The sequence below is a fragment of the Brachyistius frenatus genome, unplaced genomic scaffold (genome assembly GCF_029030835.1).
Source record: "Brachyistius frenatus isolate BFR_SWC_R1_liver_20210118 unplaced genomic scaffold, ASM2903083v1 Contig_79, whole genome shotgun sequence".
Lineage (NCBI taxonomy): Eukaryota > Metazoa > Chordata > Actinopteri > Embiotocidae > Brachyistius > Brachyistius frenatus.
Window position 1 is genome coordinate 1,602,172 of NW_027210678.1, and position 15,943 is coordinate 1,618,114.

The following is a 15,943-nucleotide window of genomic DNA, read 5'->3' on the forward strand; positions in this document are numbered from 1 at the left end:
CTCATGTTTTTCTCCTGTCTGAAGTCTTTCAGCTATTGTGTTCCCAGATCTCAGCAACGAACATAATAATTGTATTATTTCTGATAAAAACTATGGTTTTAATTAACCAGAATTTTTCTAATCCCAGTAAGACTTTGGTTTGATCACAAAGTTTGGATGGTTAAGGTTCGGGGCTACTTGCGTGTTGAAGTTACGAGAGTGGAGACGATAGCATTTTATGTGTTAGACCGTCTGCACTACACATGCACTTTCATGCACATGCATCCACACGTTCAGCTCCGACTGTTTCTCTGGAGTCTCGGCTCAATAAGTTGGCAGCAAATGCAAAAACCTGCAGGATCAAAGGGAATATCACCCTGCTAATTCAACTTCAGATCAGAGAGAGATCTTCAAATTAAGCGCGAGTTTTTGAAGTAAACGCTGTTTTGCTACCACGTTTCATTTATTTTCGGCTCCAGCACCCTAATTGGCCCCAGAGGTGAGGTGGAAAGTGGATGGGATGGGAGTGCGGGCCCAGGGCCAACTATCCATCTAAAATGTACACTAATGAAAAGGTCTGGGGAGAAATTGACATTTCGGTGCAAAAAGAGCAAAGCCTCGTCAGATTGACGAGTGGCCGAGCAAACAGCTTTGTGGGACTGAAAGCAAGTCAATACTTCAAATCATAAAGGTATTAATTAGTCTCTGCATAACAGATATTTACACCTTTTATCACAAAATATGTCTAAACGCAGATTTTGACCTCCGTTGCTCCTGCAGAAAGTCTGTGAAACTGCTTTTATTCTATCTGAGCACCTGCATAAGCAACTCGGATGAGTACACGAATCCCGAGAGGCACCAGGCGGCAGGTATCACATTTAAATTCTTTGTTGCCGTCTCCTGTTTTACAAAAGCATTGCATGCATTGATGGCTGGCATCAAATGACTTCACGCTTTAATGCGTGTTGTTTTACAGGAAGGAAATACTTCATTGCGAAACACATTTTCCCAAATTAATCCAGTTTCTGGGAGACAAAAATGTCGCTGGTTATTGTGCAATTTCTGAAAATTACACATCACTCCACGTGTTTAAAAATGTAGGTTATTATTTCACATACAAACATTCCCTCCTCCTCCGTCCTATTTCCTGGTGCAAGTTGGTGTGATATGATTGACTCGAGGGGGAAAGTTTTTCCCTCCCAAGACGGACCGAGCTTAAAGTAAACAGCCCGTGATAATTTATTTTATTGAATACCCAACCTTTTATTTGCCCTTCGTGAGGCGAGTGATAAAGGGACCATGAGGGAGCTGTGAGATAAACCTTTGCATTGATATGGCAGGTAGCTGACCGGCGCAAACCAAAATGCCACCAACACTCGAATGTGGTTCATGTGCGAGGAATTCCTGGAAATATGGAAATTAAAAATGACTACAAAATTATTTTAAAAATACGACATTCAGGGTCTCCTCGGGATGAATTTTTATATCTTCGGTGTTCCCAAGATGTTGTCTCTGCCGTCTTCATGATCTTAAAGGTGCATTGTATAAAAATCCAATCTTGTAATACCACTTTACACCTGAGGAGGCGATAATGAGCCGCTGTAGGATCGAGTCTGCAGTCAAGCCGCCTTGAAGTTTTGGCAGTTTGGGATAATTTGTCATCTTTCTTATCCTGTCGGTCGTTAATAGTTGGCTTTTTTTGTTTGTTTTAAAGCTGATGATTGTAAAGTTTAAGGACATTTTCACACCTGAAATCCGGATTGATGTTTTTGTTACATTTCGTACATTTGTTTGGGTTAGTTTTGGTTTCGCTTTGCAATTTTGCGAGTGAATTAAAGAACTTTGCACGACGGTTTGTGTTACCGAAGCATTTTTCCCTGAGTAAAGTCTATTTTTAATGTGATCGGTGGTTTTTTTTTTTCAGAACGCAAGCAGCGTGAATTGGTGTTGAGCTGCGCTTGTCAACGTCTCTTTTTACCGAGCCGTCCAATCACAGTGAAGGAGGGGCTAGACGTGTTTTTGGACAATAATCACAGCAGAAAACTGAACATTACAAGTAATTGCCAGACTTTTTGAATTAACTGGTCGAACCAAAGCCTTGAAAATCCGCCCCAGAGCGACGAGGACTGGACTTCCTTGACATCTTTTACAATATATTGTACATGACAGTGAGAATATGTCGGCGGTTGTTGTTGGGGAGAGAAACATCCTCGCTCAGCAAACTGTCGCTGGATAACAAAGCTGTGGAAGACAGAAGTGAGGAAGAGCGTGAGAAGCCGGGGGTTTTGTTTTCCATTTGACAATGATGGATCGCTTAAGCCTGGATGAACCGGCATCTGGACAGTCCAGGCGTTTATAAAATCCGGTGGATTACGGGGGAGAAAAGAGCGCATCAACAGCAACACACCACCAGTCACTCACAACCCCTGACAACATTACACATATTGTAAATGTAGAGCAAAATTATGTTTCCACTATCTACTGTATGCTTTGCATTTCATTTGAGGATTTTCTATCCTCTTCTTTGGGGGCTCCTTGTTTATAGTTTGACCACCATATTACTTTATTCAAATAAGGGCTTGTGGAGCAGAAGGAGTATAGAGTTTCCTCAACCTAATAGAGGCTTGTGTGTAATCCTTCAGTTGACCTTAAAGTTACCATGAAATGAAAAATGACTTTGTAAAACTTGTTTGTTAATTTTCCACCCTTACAGTATAATCCTTTTTACGAATACGTTACAAAAATATGTGCACAATTTTATTTTCTTGTTTGTTTGTAGAAAAAAAATAAAAGTTGGTTTCAGACTTCTTATTTGATCCAGCCTTGTGTTAGCCCCGCCTCTCGTCCATGTTTCAGCAGCAGCTAAAGCCAATTAACAATGCAGGGTGCATACAGACAAAATGTTTTTTTGTCCTCCCGTAGATTGAAGACATCATTTCCACATGAAAATAGCTTCAAGCTGCAAGGTTAGATTTCACCGGCCGCATTTTCCTCTTCGTCTAACCACGTTTCTACGGTGAATATTTTTGCCAGTGTTACAATACTTTTACTTGTTTCGCTCCTCTTTGTGTGATCAAGGTTTTTTTTAGTTGTTTTTTTTACTGATAACAAACATGTAGGCCTGCTGGCAGACTGGAGCCGTGCAGCGATCGCGTTGGAAGACGCTCCCGCTCTGTCAAAAAAAAGCCTCCTGCTTCCTCACCAAGGCCTCCTATTCAAGCTGCTGGAAAATCTCCCACATGCTGTCAGCGGAGACACAAGGGATGACCGTGGGTGCCTCAAAAGATATTCACACAAAAAAAAAAAAAAAGGAAAAAGGCCGTCGACTGTTGCTGTCAATGCAGGCATGAGTGGAAGAAACAAGGTGCTGCAGAGTTCATACTATAATGAGAAATGACTACACTGTTCCTCTTCTAATCCCAGAGGATCTCATTGTGAATCTGCAGCTCTCAGTGAGAAGGGTGGTAGTGACTGTATGATACTTTTATAACCCCTCTATAATATCCTCTTAGGATATCAAATGAAGCTTCATTTCTTGCTTCTTCTGTCTTTTTCCACCCACTGACCTGATGGTGCAGTTTTATACCGTAATAATGGTGCTGTGGTTTTTTGAGTACATCCTGCAACCGTATTACCAACTGGAAAGAGTGGGCAACTGCCCCCAAAAGCACAACTTTACGATGTGGCAACTGGTTTGTGGTATGCTGCAACCACCGAAGTACAATATGAACATGATAAACCTTAATTAGCTTCACTGGCTCCCATGTGTCCCCCGTCCCTACATTATTACAGTTCACGTTGTGCTTACAAGGTATATATCCCTAAATTAATTTATATTGAATCACCACAAACATGAAGCAAACAGGATGTAGAAAAGTAAAGTACACAGATGTGTTCAGGGTTATTTTTTTTAAGTTAAGTTTGAAACTACTTGAGAAGAATTCTTTTATTTAGGAGAAATTCAAATTAACCTAAAGAAGATAGAGCAGGGTGATGAAATATTTCTAATCCTGCAGACAGCTCAGGCTTGGATTAAAGAGGGCAAAAACTCTTTTGCATGCCAGTGATAGAAAGGTAGTTATTTTTGACGTGGCAATAACTCACGGCAGGCTGTGATTATTATGCAAATGTTCAATAAAAAAAAACAGCAGTTATCCATAAAAATTAAACATGTATCAACTGTAGAAACTCTGTTGAGAAAAAAAATGCTGTCTTTTAAACAAAGTATTAATTCCTATAAATTGTATAAAGCTTTACAGTGAAACAATGTCGTGGAATAAATAAAAGCGACAATAATTCTGCATTGATTTATGTTGCTGTTTGTAAATTAACACTTCAGTCATAAACCCACGTGGTTTTCTTCTTTGATGTAAAAGTGGTACGTTTGGAAAACTTTCGTCTTTAGTGAGTAAACGTGATATTACGGTGACATCTGCTGGAGTTGTTTTATAGTTGCATAATATTCAAAAGAAAATCATAAAAGACGACATCTGTATTTTATTTTTAAATTAATTGATGTTGTTTATAAGGTGTAAAAAAAAAAAAAAAAAAAAGGAAAAGTTTGATATTTGCTTGTTTTTTGTTTGTTTGTTGTTATTGCTGTCCTTCAAACTCTCCCCGCGCCGTCAAGGTTTGGTAACCTGGAGACGTGACGTAGGTCAGCCAATCATATCTGTTCTTCTTACCACGGCTGGCCAATCACAGACAAGGACGCATCGAGGTGGATGTTCCGCTACCGTCTTCGTAGATCTCCAAGTCACGTGGATCGGCGAGTCACGTGGTCGGTGCAGCTGGGCTGGAATCAGCTGTGAGATCTGCGATAGGCTCAGAGGTGTTGCGGCCATTTTTGTTTTTTTGAAAACGTGTGTCACGTCTGACACGTTGAGCCGAAATAAAGTGAATCCTTTGACGTGTGTTTGGTCGAATCGCGCCGTTTTGCAGCCGAACCCTGAGGACGGCGATGCTGGTCGGACTTAGCGACTAACGGAACCATGTTTCTGCAAACGAAGGCGGTTCTCCAGAAACTTCGGTATCTCGGGTAAAGCTAACTGACGGTGGAGCGCGGAGCTAACAGAGCCTCTGCATGTTTTCAGAGCAGTTTGTTTGTTTGTTTGTTTGTTTGTTTGTTCCTGTCGACTGCTCACGTGACACGATGACGTCTCTGGACGCGTGGGACGAGATATTCTGATATTTGTTGATAACAGAGGAAACGCGGCTTTAAGCTGATGAAACAGCTGATGCGAAGCTAGCTGGAGTCTGTCACTGATGACGCGCAAAAAGTCACGTGACGTCACAGTTAAAGTCCTTAAAACAACAGATGATCAAAGTTAAGATCTCAGTTTTTCACCATTGTTTTGAGACAAAAACTGAGGATTTGCAGTGATAGATGGAACAAAATCTATGCAGTCCAATTCTTTCATCTTTTTGTTGTTGATTTTTTTTTAATTTATCTGTGCAGCAGTTATGTTTTTAATGTTTAACCTTCAGGTCCTACTTTTAAATAGCTGAATTTCATGTAACTTAATCTGTCGAAGAGTTATTGTTCATATTGGAACTAGTTTTTCTCTGATTTCTGTGTCAGAAGATGCCAAAGCATATAATCTAAATCTGTTTAGGCAAACATTTGTGACTTATTCTTTCTTTGTGGTGTGTATACCTGTGACTGCTTCGGTTGCCGTGGTTACTAGCCCCCCACCATCCCATGAATGAGAGCCTCCTTCTGCAGCAGGACTGAGGGAGAGGGACCAACCTGGAAGTTGTGCTTGTTTTAAAAGGCTCAACTAAACCCACCAAATCTTTCACTCATTTTTTTTTTTTTTTTTTTCCCTTCAAGTTTCAACGGTCGGCAGCAAACATGGAGGCTGAAGAGCACTTCGGCAGCAGAGAGGGCTCTTCAGTACCAGCCGGGGCAGAACATCCACGGCTTTACGGTCAGAGAGGTGAGTAGACTGACGTCGGTACGTCTCATTAAATCTGATGAGTTCTGTTTTAAACTCCGGTGGAAGTGAAGTTAATGTTGTAGCAGCACTGTTGAGGTATAAATGTGTAAACAAGCTCTTTTCTGGTTAAAAACCCAACAAGCGGTGACTCCAGCTGCTCTTTGTGTCCCTCTGCTGTAAACATGGAGAAGCAAGCGTTCAGTTTTTATACTCAACACATATCTGGAACAAAATCCGAGAAAGCTGCAGGTCTGCTGCAACTCTCAGCTCCTTTAAAATCAAGCCTGAAGACTTTTTCTTCGGCTTGCTTAATGTTTTAATCACTTCTTCTTAATTGTTTTTAAATGTCCTCATATTTTAATGTTGTTGTTTTTTATGTGCAGCACTTTGAGATGTGCTCTACAAACTAAACTGGCCTCGCCTCTGCAGGTTGTCGCGGTCCCCGACTTGTTTCTCACGGCGGTGAAGTTGACCCACGATAAAACCGGAGCTCAGTACCTGCACGCGGCCCGGGACGACTCCAACAACCTCTTCAGGTCGGCACACGTCTTCAGGTCTTCAGACGTCCCGCGTGACGGCGCCGAGTCGCGGCAACCACGTAGAAAAAAAGAAAAGCAGGACTCTGCTGCGTCTCAGTCCTGTCTCTCTCTCTCTCTCCCGCCTCCCCGTGGTTTAGTGTCCAGTTGAGGACGACCCCCATGGACAGCACGGGTGTCCCGCACATCCTGGAGCACACCGTGCTGTGTGGATCTGAGAAGTATCCCTGCAGAGACCCCTTCTTCAAGATGCTCAACAGGTCGCTGTCCACGTTCATGAACGCCTTCACCGGTACGCACAGCTTTTTTATATGTATTATGTTGCTGTAAGAGTTGAGAATTTAAAAGAAATGACTGTTTGTTTGTTTGTTTGTTTTATGAGCAGCCAGCGACTACACCATGTATCCGTTCTCCACCCAAAATGAGAAAGACTTCCAGAATCTCCTGTCAGTCTATCTGGATGCGGTTTTCTTCCCTTGTTTACGGGAGCAGGACTTCTGGTGAGTTTTGACCTCCTGCTGCAGTTACAAATGAATACAATTAAAATAAAATAAAAAACAGAAACTGAGATGTTTTAGATCTGATGTTGTGAATGTGGGTCAGTTCACAGTACAGTCACAATGATAGAAAGGAAGTGTGAATATTTTCCAGGCAGGAAGGCTGGAGGCTGGAGAATGAAACTCCCACCGACCCAAACTCCCCTCTGGTGTTTAAAGGAGTCGTGTTCAATGAAATGAAGGGAGCTTTCGTAAGTCAACACTTTCTCAATCACCTCCACGCAGCTTCGTGAAGCATCGTGTTTTTTAACAGTCGAAGACACACTCAATCCATTAATCCTGCTCACACATAAGAATGTAAAATGTTTTTTTGGGGGTTTTTTTAAATAAAAAAATAACTCAAAAAGGAACCAAATCGTAACGCTGCAGAATTACAACACAAGAATCAAAAGTTTTTACGTCATGCGTTATGAAATTAATAATCCTCAGAAGTGCCAGAATGTGAAATGGTCATTTATTTATATATATATATATATATGTGTGTGTGTGTGTGTGTGTGTTTTTATTTTTGCAGTCGGATAACGAGCAACTGTACGCCCAGCACCTCCAGAACAAGCTGTATCCGGACCACACCTACTCCGTGGTGTCGGGAGGAGAACCTCTGGCCATCCCCGACCTCACCTGGGAGCAGCTCAAACACTTCCACGCCACACACTACCACCCCAGCAACGCCAGGTTGAACGGACACACACACACACACACACACACACACACACACACACACACACACACACACACATGTAGAAACCATGAATCCAGCTTTTAGGCACCAGAAATATTGGTTTAAAGTTTTCTTTTTTTTAAAGTGTGAGAAGGTGGAACCTCGAGCATCTTGTATTATAAATAAATGAGAGTTTATGTTTTTGTGTTTAAACATTCAGGTTCTTCACTTATGGAGATTTGCCTTTAGAGAATCATCTGCAGCAGATCCAAGAAGAAGCTTTGTCCAAGTTCCAACGCATCGACCCGAACACACAAGTCCCCCCTCAGCCCCACTGGGCCAGTCCTGTAAGAGAACTATTGTACTTCCCACAATGCACTTCTCCTCTTTTGCAAACACGGTTTACACTTTTCTAGACATGAAAAGTTGAGTGTTGACTAACGGGTGTGAATGTTGTCCCAGAGAGAGGACCGTGTGACCTGCGGCCCGGACGCCATGGCTCCAGATCCCGCCAGGCAGAACACGCTGTGTGTGAGCTACCTGCTGGGAGAGTAAGAGCTCGTCGTCTACTTCCTGTTGAGTTTCACCGAGACATCAGTGCTCAAAACCTTCAGATACTCAGAGTGTGAGAAACAGGAAAGGTTTGACCCTCTGACTTCTGGTTCCCGTGTCTCCGTCCAGCATCACTGACACGTTCGAAGGGTTCACGCTCGGCCTGCTGTCCTCTCTGATGATCTCTGGACCCAACTCTCCCTTCTACAAATCTCTCATCGAGCCCAAGATAGGAACGGACTTCTCCTCCGTCGTTGGGTGCGTGCATGAGCTTTAAGATAAACAACAACCAAAACCTGCCTTTCAGCCTCCGTCCCCATAAATATAAATATAAACGTTCTGTCCTGCAGATACGACGGCAGCACCAAAGAGGCGTCCTTCAGCATCGGGCTGCAGGGAATGGCCGAGGACGACACGGAGAAGGTGAAACAAATCATCAGCCAAACCATCGATGACATCATACAGTAAGTGTCGTGGTCACCAGCTATCGTTCAGGTTTATCTGAGGAGAACGTGAGTCTGTTGTTTTCACGCAACACTTTTCAAAACAGGAGTTACAAAGGGAAAGAAAAGAACGAGAAAATTCTACACTAGAAAATCTTTCAATCGTAATTCGAGGCCCAAACAAAGTCGTCATTATTTTTCCGACAGTTTTTATTTTCATTAACATTCTCGCCGGTTGGTGTTCATCGTTTAAGTTTCAACACCTCATCAAGTCAAAGAAAATTAAACCTACGAAAATGTCTTTCAGAGATTTGCTGATTCGTCCAAAACAACTTAGAATATAGTAAAAACGTCTTCTTTCATTCTTTGAAAAGAAGCTGTCTGATTTTATTTAGTGGGATTGTTTTTAATGAGCACTGGTGGAATATAAATCTCATTTACTTGAGCATTTGTACTTGAACATCGAATACATCTCAGACTTAAATCCTGTACTTTTTATTCCACAGGACCGGCTTCGAGGAGGAGAGGATCGAGGCTCTCCTCCATAAGATCGAGATCCAGATGAAACATCAGTCCACTAACTTCGGCCTGTCTCTGGCCTCGGTGAGTTCACGGACGTTTATCTGCGACCTTGGTTTTGTTTTCACACTTGCATATTTCTAAAGCTCCGTGTCGGCGGTGCGTTTGCAGGACTAACAAAGTTAGTTTGTGTTCTCTGTTTGTTTTCTTTTTTTTGTACAAATAAAGATTGTAAACATATTTATTGTCCTTGTGCACCGAGCGGTTTATTTGCTGATTCTCATCCTGTTACACGTGTTGCTATAATTCTGTTTTTTTTTTCATTATTTTTTGTTCGATCTTGAGTGTTTTTCATCTGTTGGTTTCTTCATCCTCGACATCGCTGCTGTCTCTTCTTGTTATTAGTACATCGCATCCTCGTGGAACCACGACGGCGACCCGGTGGAGCTGCTGCGTATCAGCGACAGCGTTGCCAAGTTCAGAGAAGCCCTGAAGGAAAAACCCCGTTTCCTTCAGGACAAAGTCAAATTCTACTTTAAGGTGAACAAAGCACAAAGATATTTTTCTTTGTGTGTCTCTGCTATAGTAATTATGTCTTTAATAAGTGGCTGGAAAATTATGAATGAACAATTACAGGCTGTGACTAATACTTTATTTCCCTGTTTTATTTCACTGCATCTTTTGGGAAGGAAACTGCTCACCAGGACAGAAACATAAATGAGTTCAGCTCAGGTCCCTTTAGTTGAATATTAATGCTGATTTGTGCTCATCAACCGTCCCTGCAGGAGAACACGCATCGACTGACGCTGGCGATGAGCCCAGACGAGACCTACATGGACAAACAGGCCGAGGCTGAGGAGGAGAAGCTGCAGAAAAAGATCCAGGATCTGTCTGACAGCGACCGGAAGGAGATTCACGAGAAAGGTAACAACAACTTCACGAGTATGGAAATTGAACTTTTGTCCACAGACTTCAAACTGCTCTTCACGTGTTCAGTTGTTTTATGGCTCTTTATTTATGTTTTTCTCTCTACACTCTATACTTAAAATAAAATTTAAAAAACGGTAAGTCTTAATGATAGACTGAGCATTTCTGATCAGAACCAGAATAAGCTGTACCTAAATATCCACCAGACGTCACAGTGGTGTGTTTTTATTTCTTCTTGCTAAGGTTTGGAGCTGCTGGCTGCTCAGAGTAAAACCCAGGACGCCTCGTGCCTCCCCGCCCTCAAAGTGTCCGACATCGAGCCGACGATCTCCGTCACTCCCGTTCAGATGAGCTCTGCGGGTACGATTCTGTCCGTCTGCTTCACAGAGACTGTTTCAGGAACCTGTTTGTGTCTGATGGAGCGATTTATTTATTATTATTTTTTTCCACAGGAGGCGTGCCGGTTCAGCTCTGTGAGCAGCCCACCAACGGTTTGGTGTACTTTAGAGCCATGTGCAGTCTGAACACGCTGCCGGAGGAGCTCCGGCTTTACGTGCCGCTCTTCTGCACTGTTATCACCAAGTGAGTGAACCTGTTAGTCTGCAGGAGCGTAACGAGATCTGAAGATTTTGACCCTTCAACCATTCAGTGCTTTATGAACCAACTGTAGAGGTCGACTTTGTAGTATAAGGACTAGAGAACTGGACTGATGCACTTCCCTGGTATTAGTGAGGACCAGTTTGGCTGCAGCTGTCTGATCAGGTTTTTAAAAGACCTCATTATTATTATTATTATTATTATTATAATAACACATATAAAACATTTGTACATTTCTTTACGCCCTCCTGAGACATTTTAGATATTTAATTCTTGATATATTCTGAAAATATATTCTTGAAGTGTTAGTAGGCTGGTTTTGTAATTGTGTTAATATGAATTGTAAAAAAAATTTTTTTTTTTTTTTTGCTTAGTTTGTGTTTTTAATGCTTTTTCACTCCAAAAACAAGAACTGCAATCAAGTCTTTGTTTAATTTCTAGATAATTTTGGAATGAATGAAACTACAGTCTGTATTACTGTGATGAGATATGTTAGTTTTCTGTCAGGTAGAACAGAAGAGGCTCAGGAATGGAGCCCTGAGGAACTCCACGTGTTACTTTCATGTGTAATTCACAAAGCCCCTGCTCTTCAGATGGGATTTGAACCGGTTTATCACTGTGTTGGAAACCCAGACCAAGTTTTCCAGTCTGTGTAGTATTTTTGGGGTTGTTTATCTCGGCATGTTGCTGTTAACCTGTTAAGAAAACAGCCTTTTCAATGACTTTACCGATTATCCAACACTGCCAGAGAGAATCCATAAAAAGCTGTTTTTCATTTTATTGAATTAAATGTCCATCAGATTTGTGATCAGTTTATGTAGAAGTGAGTAGAGACGTTTTTGAAGTCGGGCCTTCAGAGGAATATTGACCTTTTTCTAATGTACCGAAACACCTAACGTGGTGATTTTGTGTGTTTTGTCAGGATGGGCTGTGGCGCTCTGGACTACAGGCAGCAGGCCCAGCAGATGGACCTGAGGACAGGGGGCATGTCTGTTTCCACCCAGGTCATCCCGGACTCCACCCACCTGGACACGTTTGAGCAGGTCGGTGCCAGATGGATGTGTCTTTGAAACCAAACTCCCAAAGCCCCCACTAATAAATGCATCTCTTTATTTTCAGTCATCTCTTTGTGAAGTTATTGTTTGGGCGTCATGCTGCAGTGTAAAGATGTGAAACTGTTTGATTCTCAGTGCATGTTGGGATAAACTGAAGAAACTCGACATTATTATTTCCTTGCAGTGATATATTGGCCTCTAAATGTCCATTGGCTCCTCTCCGTTGCAGGGCGTCCTCCTATCCTCCTCCTGCCTGGAGAGGAACCTTCCTCACATGTTTCAGCTGTGGAGTGACTTATTCAACAAGTGCGTCCTCCCAACGATCCGACAAATTCACATCTCCAACTGATGCCAGAACAACAGAAAAACAGTTGGTTTTATTTTGTCATTCAGGCCCCACTTCGACAACGAGGAGCGCCTCAGAGTGCTGGTGATGATGTCAGCGCAGGAGCTGGCCAATGGCATCTCCTACTCTGGTCACATGTACGCTATGACCCGGGGGGGCCGTCACCTGACTCCAGCAGGAGACCTCGAGGAGACTTTCGGTGGGATGGAACAGGTGAGGACCTCGAACTCAGACGATGTGCCGGATGTTTCAGGGCCAGAAACATGTTGTGATCACATAAAGTCACAAAATGTTGTTGCTATAAAGTGAATGCAAATAATACATGTAAAAGTTATTAAGAAATAACAGTTATTTTCTCCATTTCTGCGAGCTGTTGTCAGTCTGTGTTGCACCTGTGTTTGAACTTCAGGTGAGGTTTATGAAGAGGATAGCCGAGATGTCGGACCTCAGCCAAGTCGTCCGAACGTTACCCCGGATCAAAAAACACCTTTTCAACCTGGACAACATGAGGTGGGTTCACATCACACCTGCCAATACGTGAATGAAGGTCTGCTTGTCTGTTTTGATCTCTTTGGGGTTTTCTGAGCAAAACAAATTTGCATTTCAGCTACTTGTGTTGTTTTTTCTGCTGTTTATGTTTTTGTAGATGCTTCATTATATTTCACTATAAATTATATTTTTAAAGACTGCTTGTCTGAGTATTTATTTATTTTCTCCTGACAGGTGTGCAATCAACACAACTCCACAGAAAATGTCCGACACCACAGCGGAGCTCGAGAGTTTTATGAAGGACGTCGCCGGAAACAGAAAGAAACGCAAAGCGGTCCGAACAAATATCGTGAAGGTGAAGTTGGACCTGCAGATTGTAGAAATACGCCAGAGATATAATTGCTTTAAACTGAATGTTCACATGACGGCTGCCTCGAGTACCCTGCGTCTGTTTGGAGAGTCGGTTGTCCTCTCGGAAATTAGCGCAATATACACATGACCAGTAGGGGGCAGTACGGAGATCTAAAAGTGTAAAATCTGCAATTCTAAATAGAAACAAGCCCGGACAGCTGATGGCGTTTTGTCCATCTGTGATCTCAGAATCAGGAAAGCAGTGACACTCTCAATTGTCGCCATGTTTGTTATTTTAGAAAATCCAGATGATCTAATTACATCCTGGTTTCTCTGGAGGCCCTCTAGTGGCGTAACACGGTAAACGTTTCTTAACGCAAGTGCGTGGTTCAAAAGCAGGAATATCTGCAGCCTGAATGTTTCTCGCCTCGACTTGTTGAACAAATAAAAAAAAAAGTGAACTTGTTTTGCTTTCTTTAATTTATTTGTATTCCTTTTCTTATCGCAGAAGCCACTCGACCCCGAAGACGACGCCGGCCCAAGTAGGAAACTCATATCTGTAAGTTCAGTGTTTACCGACGTTTTCATTTCTCAGTCTGCTGATCGCCATCGAGAAGTTGTTCCTTTTAGCATTTCATTTTACATCACGGTCATGTCCAGTTTATTATAATTACTAAAAAATAAACAGGAGTTTGTGCAACATAATTAGAGAAATGGGTAAACAAATGGATGACATTTTTCTGATCGTCCGATTTACCGATTTCTGAATTAAAGGTGAATTTGATGTTTTGACTTTCCAGGAGACGAACTTCCAGCCTTGTCAGATGAAAACTTTCTTCCAGTTGCCTTTCCCTGTGAACTTTGTCAGCGAGAGCATTCGTACGGTGCCGTTTTCCCACGAGGATTATGCCAGGTAACATCATCAATACAAGACCACCATCTTTAATAATTTATTACAAATGAAAATGAAATTGACAAAAATAGCGAACTTTTTAAAAACAGTTTATTTAATGTGAATTTTGCGTTTGCTCTGGTGTTAACTGTTCTCCATGTTTTGTTTTTTAGTTTGTGCATCTTGGGGAAGATGATGACGGCTAAATATCTCCACGGACAGATCCGGGAGAAGGGCGGAGCCTACGGGGGCGGAGCCAGGATGGGAGGAGGCGGCCTGTTCTCTTTTTACTCGTACAGGTGAGCTGAGGTTCACCATAAAGCTCACACATTTTTGAGCAGCATTGCTATAGGAAATTAATCAATATAGTCACGTTTGCTAATTAAGATTTAATGTTTCATATCTTCATTTGACATTTCACCACATTTATAGTTCATATTCCTGAGAATAATAATATTATAATAATAATAATATAGATAAAACTTGAGTTTCGATCTACAATGAGATTTTCAGCGTGTTTGACTTCAGTTTGTGTCTCTTGTGCTTCTCAGGGATCCAAACTCGATGCAGACGTTGTCCGCGTTTCGTAAAGGCGTCGACTGGGCGAAGTCGGGACAGTTCACCCAACAAGACATCGACGAAGCCAAGCTGTCCGTCTTCTCCGCCGTGGACTCACCTGTCGCCCCCGGAAACAAAGGTGAGTCTCCGACTGACCGACGTGATGCGTCCTGACAGCAGCTGCACGGATCGTTCTGCGTTTTACATTTTAATACTGGCAACTTTAAATGTCAGGAATTATTTGATAAATCTTCAGAAAGGTCTCATAATAATGAGATATCCTGTTATTAAAAGTTCTGATATTTACAGTGAATTTCTTTTAACTTTGACATATTTTCCCAGGTTTTTGTTGGATTTTGAGTTTCTCCTCGTTCTTTAGAGTCGTTCATTTACGAGTTTTAACTGTTTTAGTTGCGGCTGTGATTGTTATTTGCTGCTTTAAAGTCTTGGTGTCTCTGTTGCAGGAATGAGTCGTTTCCTCGGTGGAGTCACGGACGAGATGAAGCAGAATCACAGAGAACAACTCTTCGCTGTCGACCACAAAAACCTGGTGGACGTGGCTGAAAGGTAAAACTGTCAAATCCTGCAGACTCGAACAGTGAAAGATTCTGCTGTTGATAGAATTACTGCTTTAACTGAGTTTGTATAATTCTGCAATGTGGAAATATTTGAAGAAGAAAAAATAAATCTCTTTATCTCGAGTATAAAGCCCCTGTTGTTGTTGTTCTGGATGTCCTGCAGGTACCTCGGTGTCGGCCAGAGGACGTGCGGCGTCGCCATCCTCGGACCGGAGAACAACACAATAAAGAAAGATCCTTCTTGGATCGTGAAGTAAAACCGTCAGTAGGTAGTTTTCTAACGAAAGATTTTTTTTCTTTTCTTTTTTTTTAAATGGTGGCAAAAAAAAAAATCTGAAATGCACAAAAGAAAGAGACCTGATCAGTGTTTGTCATTAAAAAGAAATACTCTAATCAATACTGTCTATTTATTCTCCTGTGTATATATTGATGAAGATTAGATGTTAAATTATAATATTGAAACACAAAATGCTGCGTCAGCGCTTTATTTCATGAAACATTGAAAGTTTTTTGGGGTAAAAAAACCAACCTTAACTTTTATACTGTGTGTTTTCTCTGCAGCGGAGAGGTTTTTATGGCCCTGAATACTAATCCAGGTTTTATTCTTTTAAGTTTCGAGGAGGATTCATCTCTCATCCGCAGGGGGAGTTCCCGGTTTTAACTTGTGAGCTCGTTAAAACCTGAAACTCCCCTCCGGTCGATGCAGAACTGAAGAAGCCTTTTTGGATGAGAGATGAAATGTCTTCTAAAAACTAAAGAAGTCCAGCTGCTTTTGGATCAAACTTGAGTCACTGAGCACCTTCAGACATGTTGAATACCATTTTTTTCCCCCTTAAATTCTTGAACAAATATTCAAATGTTTTCATCTGCAATTAACAAAGTTAGACAAAGTGCTATAATACTTCAAATGAAAAGCCTTTACGTTTAAATAAAAATAAAGAACTGTCCTAAACAGATTTAATGT

General features: G+C 41.8%; 1 protein-coding gene across 1 annotated transcript; it reads left to right on the top strand.

Annotated features, from left to right (window-relative positions):
* The first annotated feature begins 4,780 nt into the window (after positions 1-4,780).
* pitrm1 (pitrilysin metallopeptidase 1) lies at positions 4,781-15,376 on the top strand. Its single transcript, XM_069708962.1, has 28 exons — positions 4,781-4,875; positions 4,933-5,017; positions 5,813-5,918; positions 6,348-6,454; positions 6,595-6,746; positions 6,840-6,954; positions 7,106-7,202; positions 7,526-7,686; positions 7,893-8,019; positions 8,135-8,223; positions 8,354-8,482; positions 8,575-8,688; positions 9,174-9,270; positions 9,592-9,726; positions 9,972-10,110; positions 10,357-10,473; positions 10,566-10,695; positions 11,633-11,753; positions 11,995-12,071; positions 12,159-12,324; positions 12,521-12,621; positions 12,835-12,955; positions 13,460-13,510; positions 13,752-13,864; positions 14,017-14,142; positions 14,395-14,540; positions 14,866-14,968; positions 15,143-15,376. Exons 2-28 carry the CDS (start codon positions 4,971-4,973, stop codon positions 15,234-15,236), a joined length of 3,081 nt encoding a protein of 1,026 aa, XP_069565063.1. The 5' UTR covers positions 4,781-4,875; positions 4,933-4,970; the 3' UTR covers positions 15,237-15,376.
* The last annotated feature ends 567 nt before the right edge of the window (positions 15,377-15,943 follow it).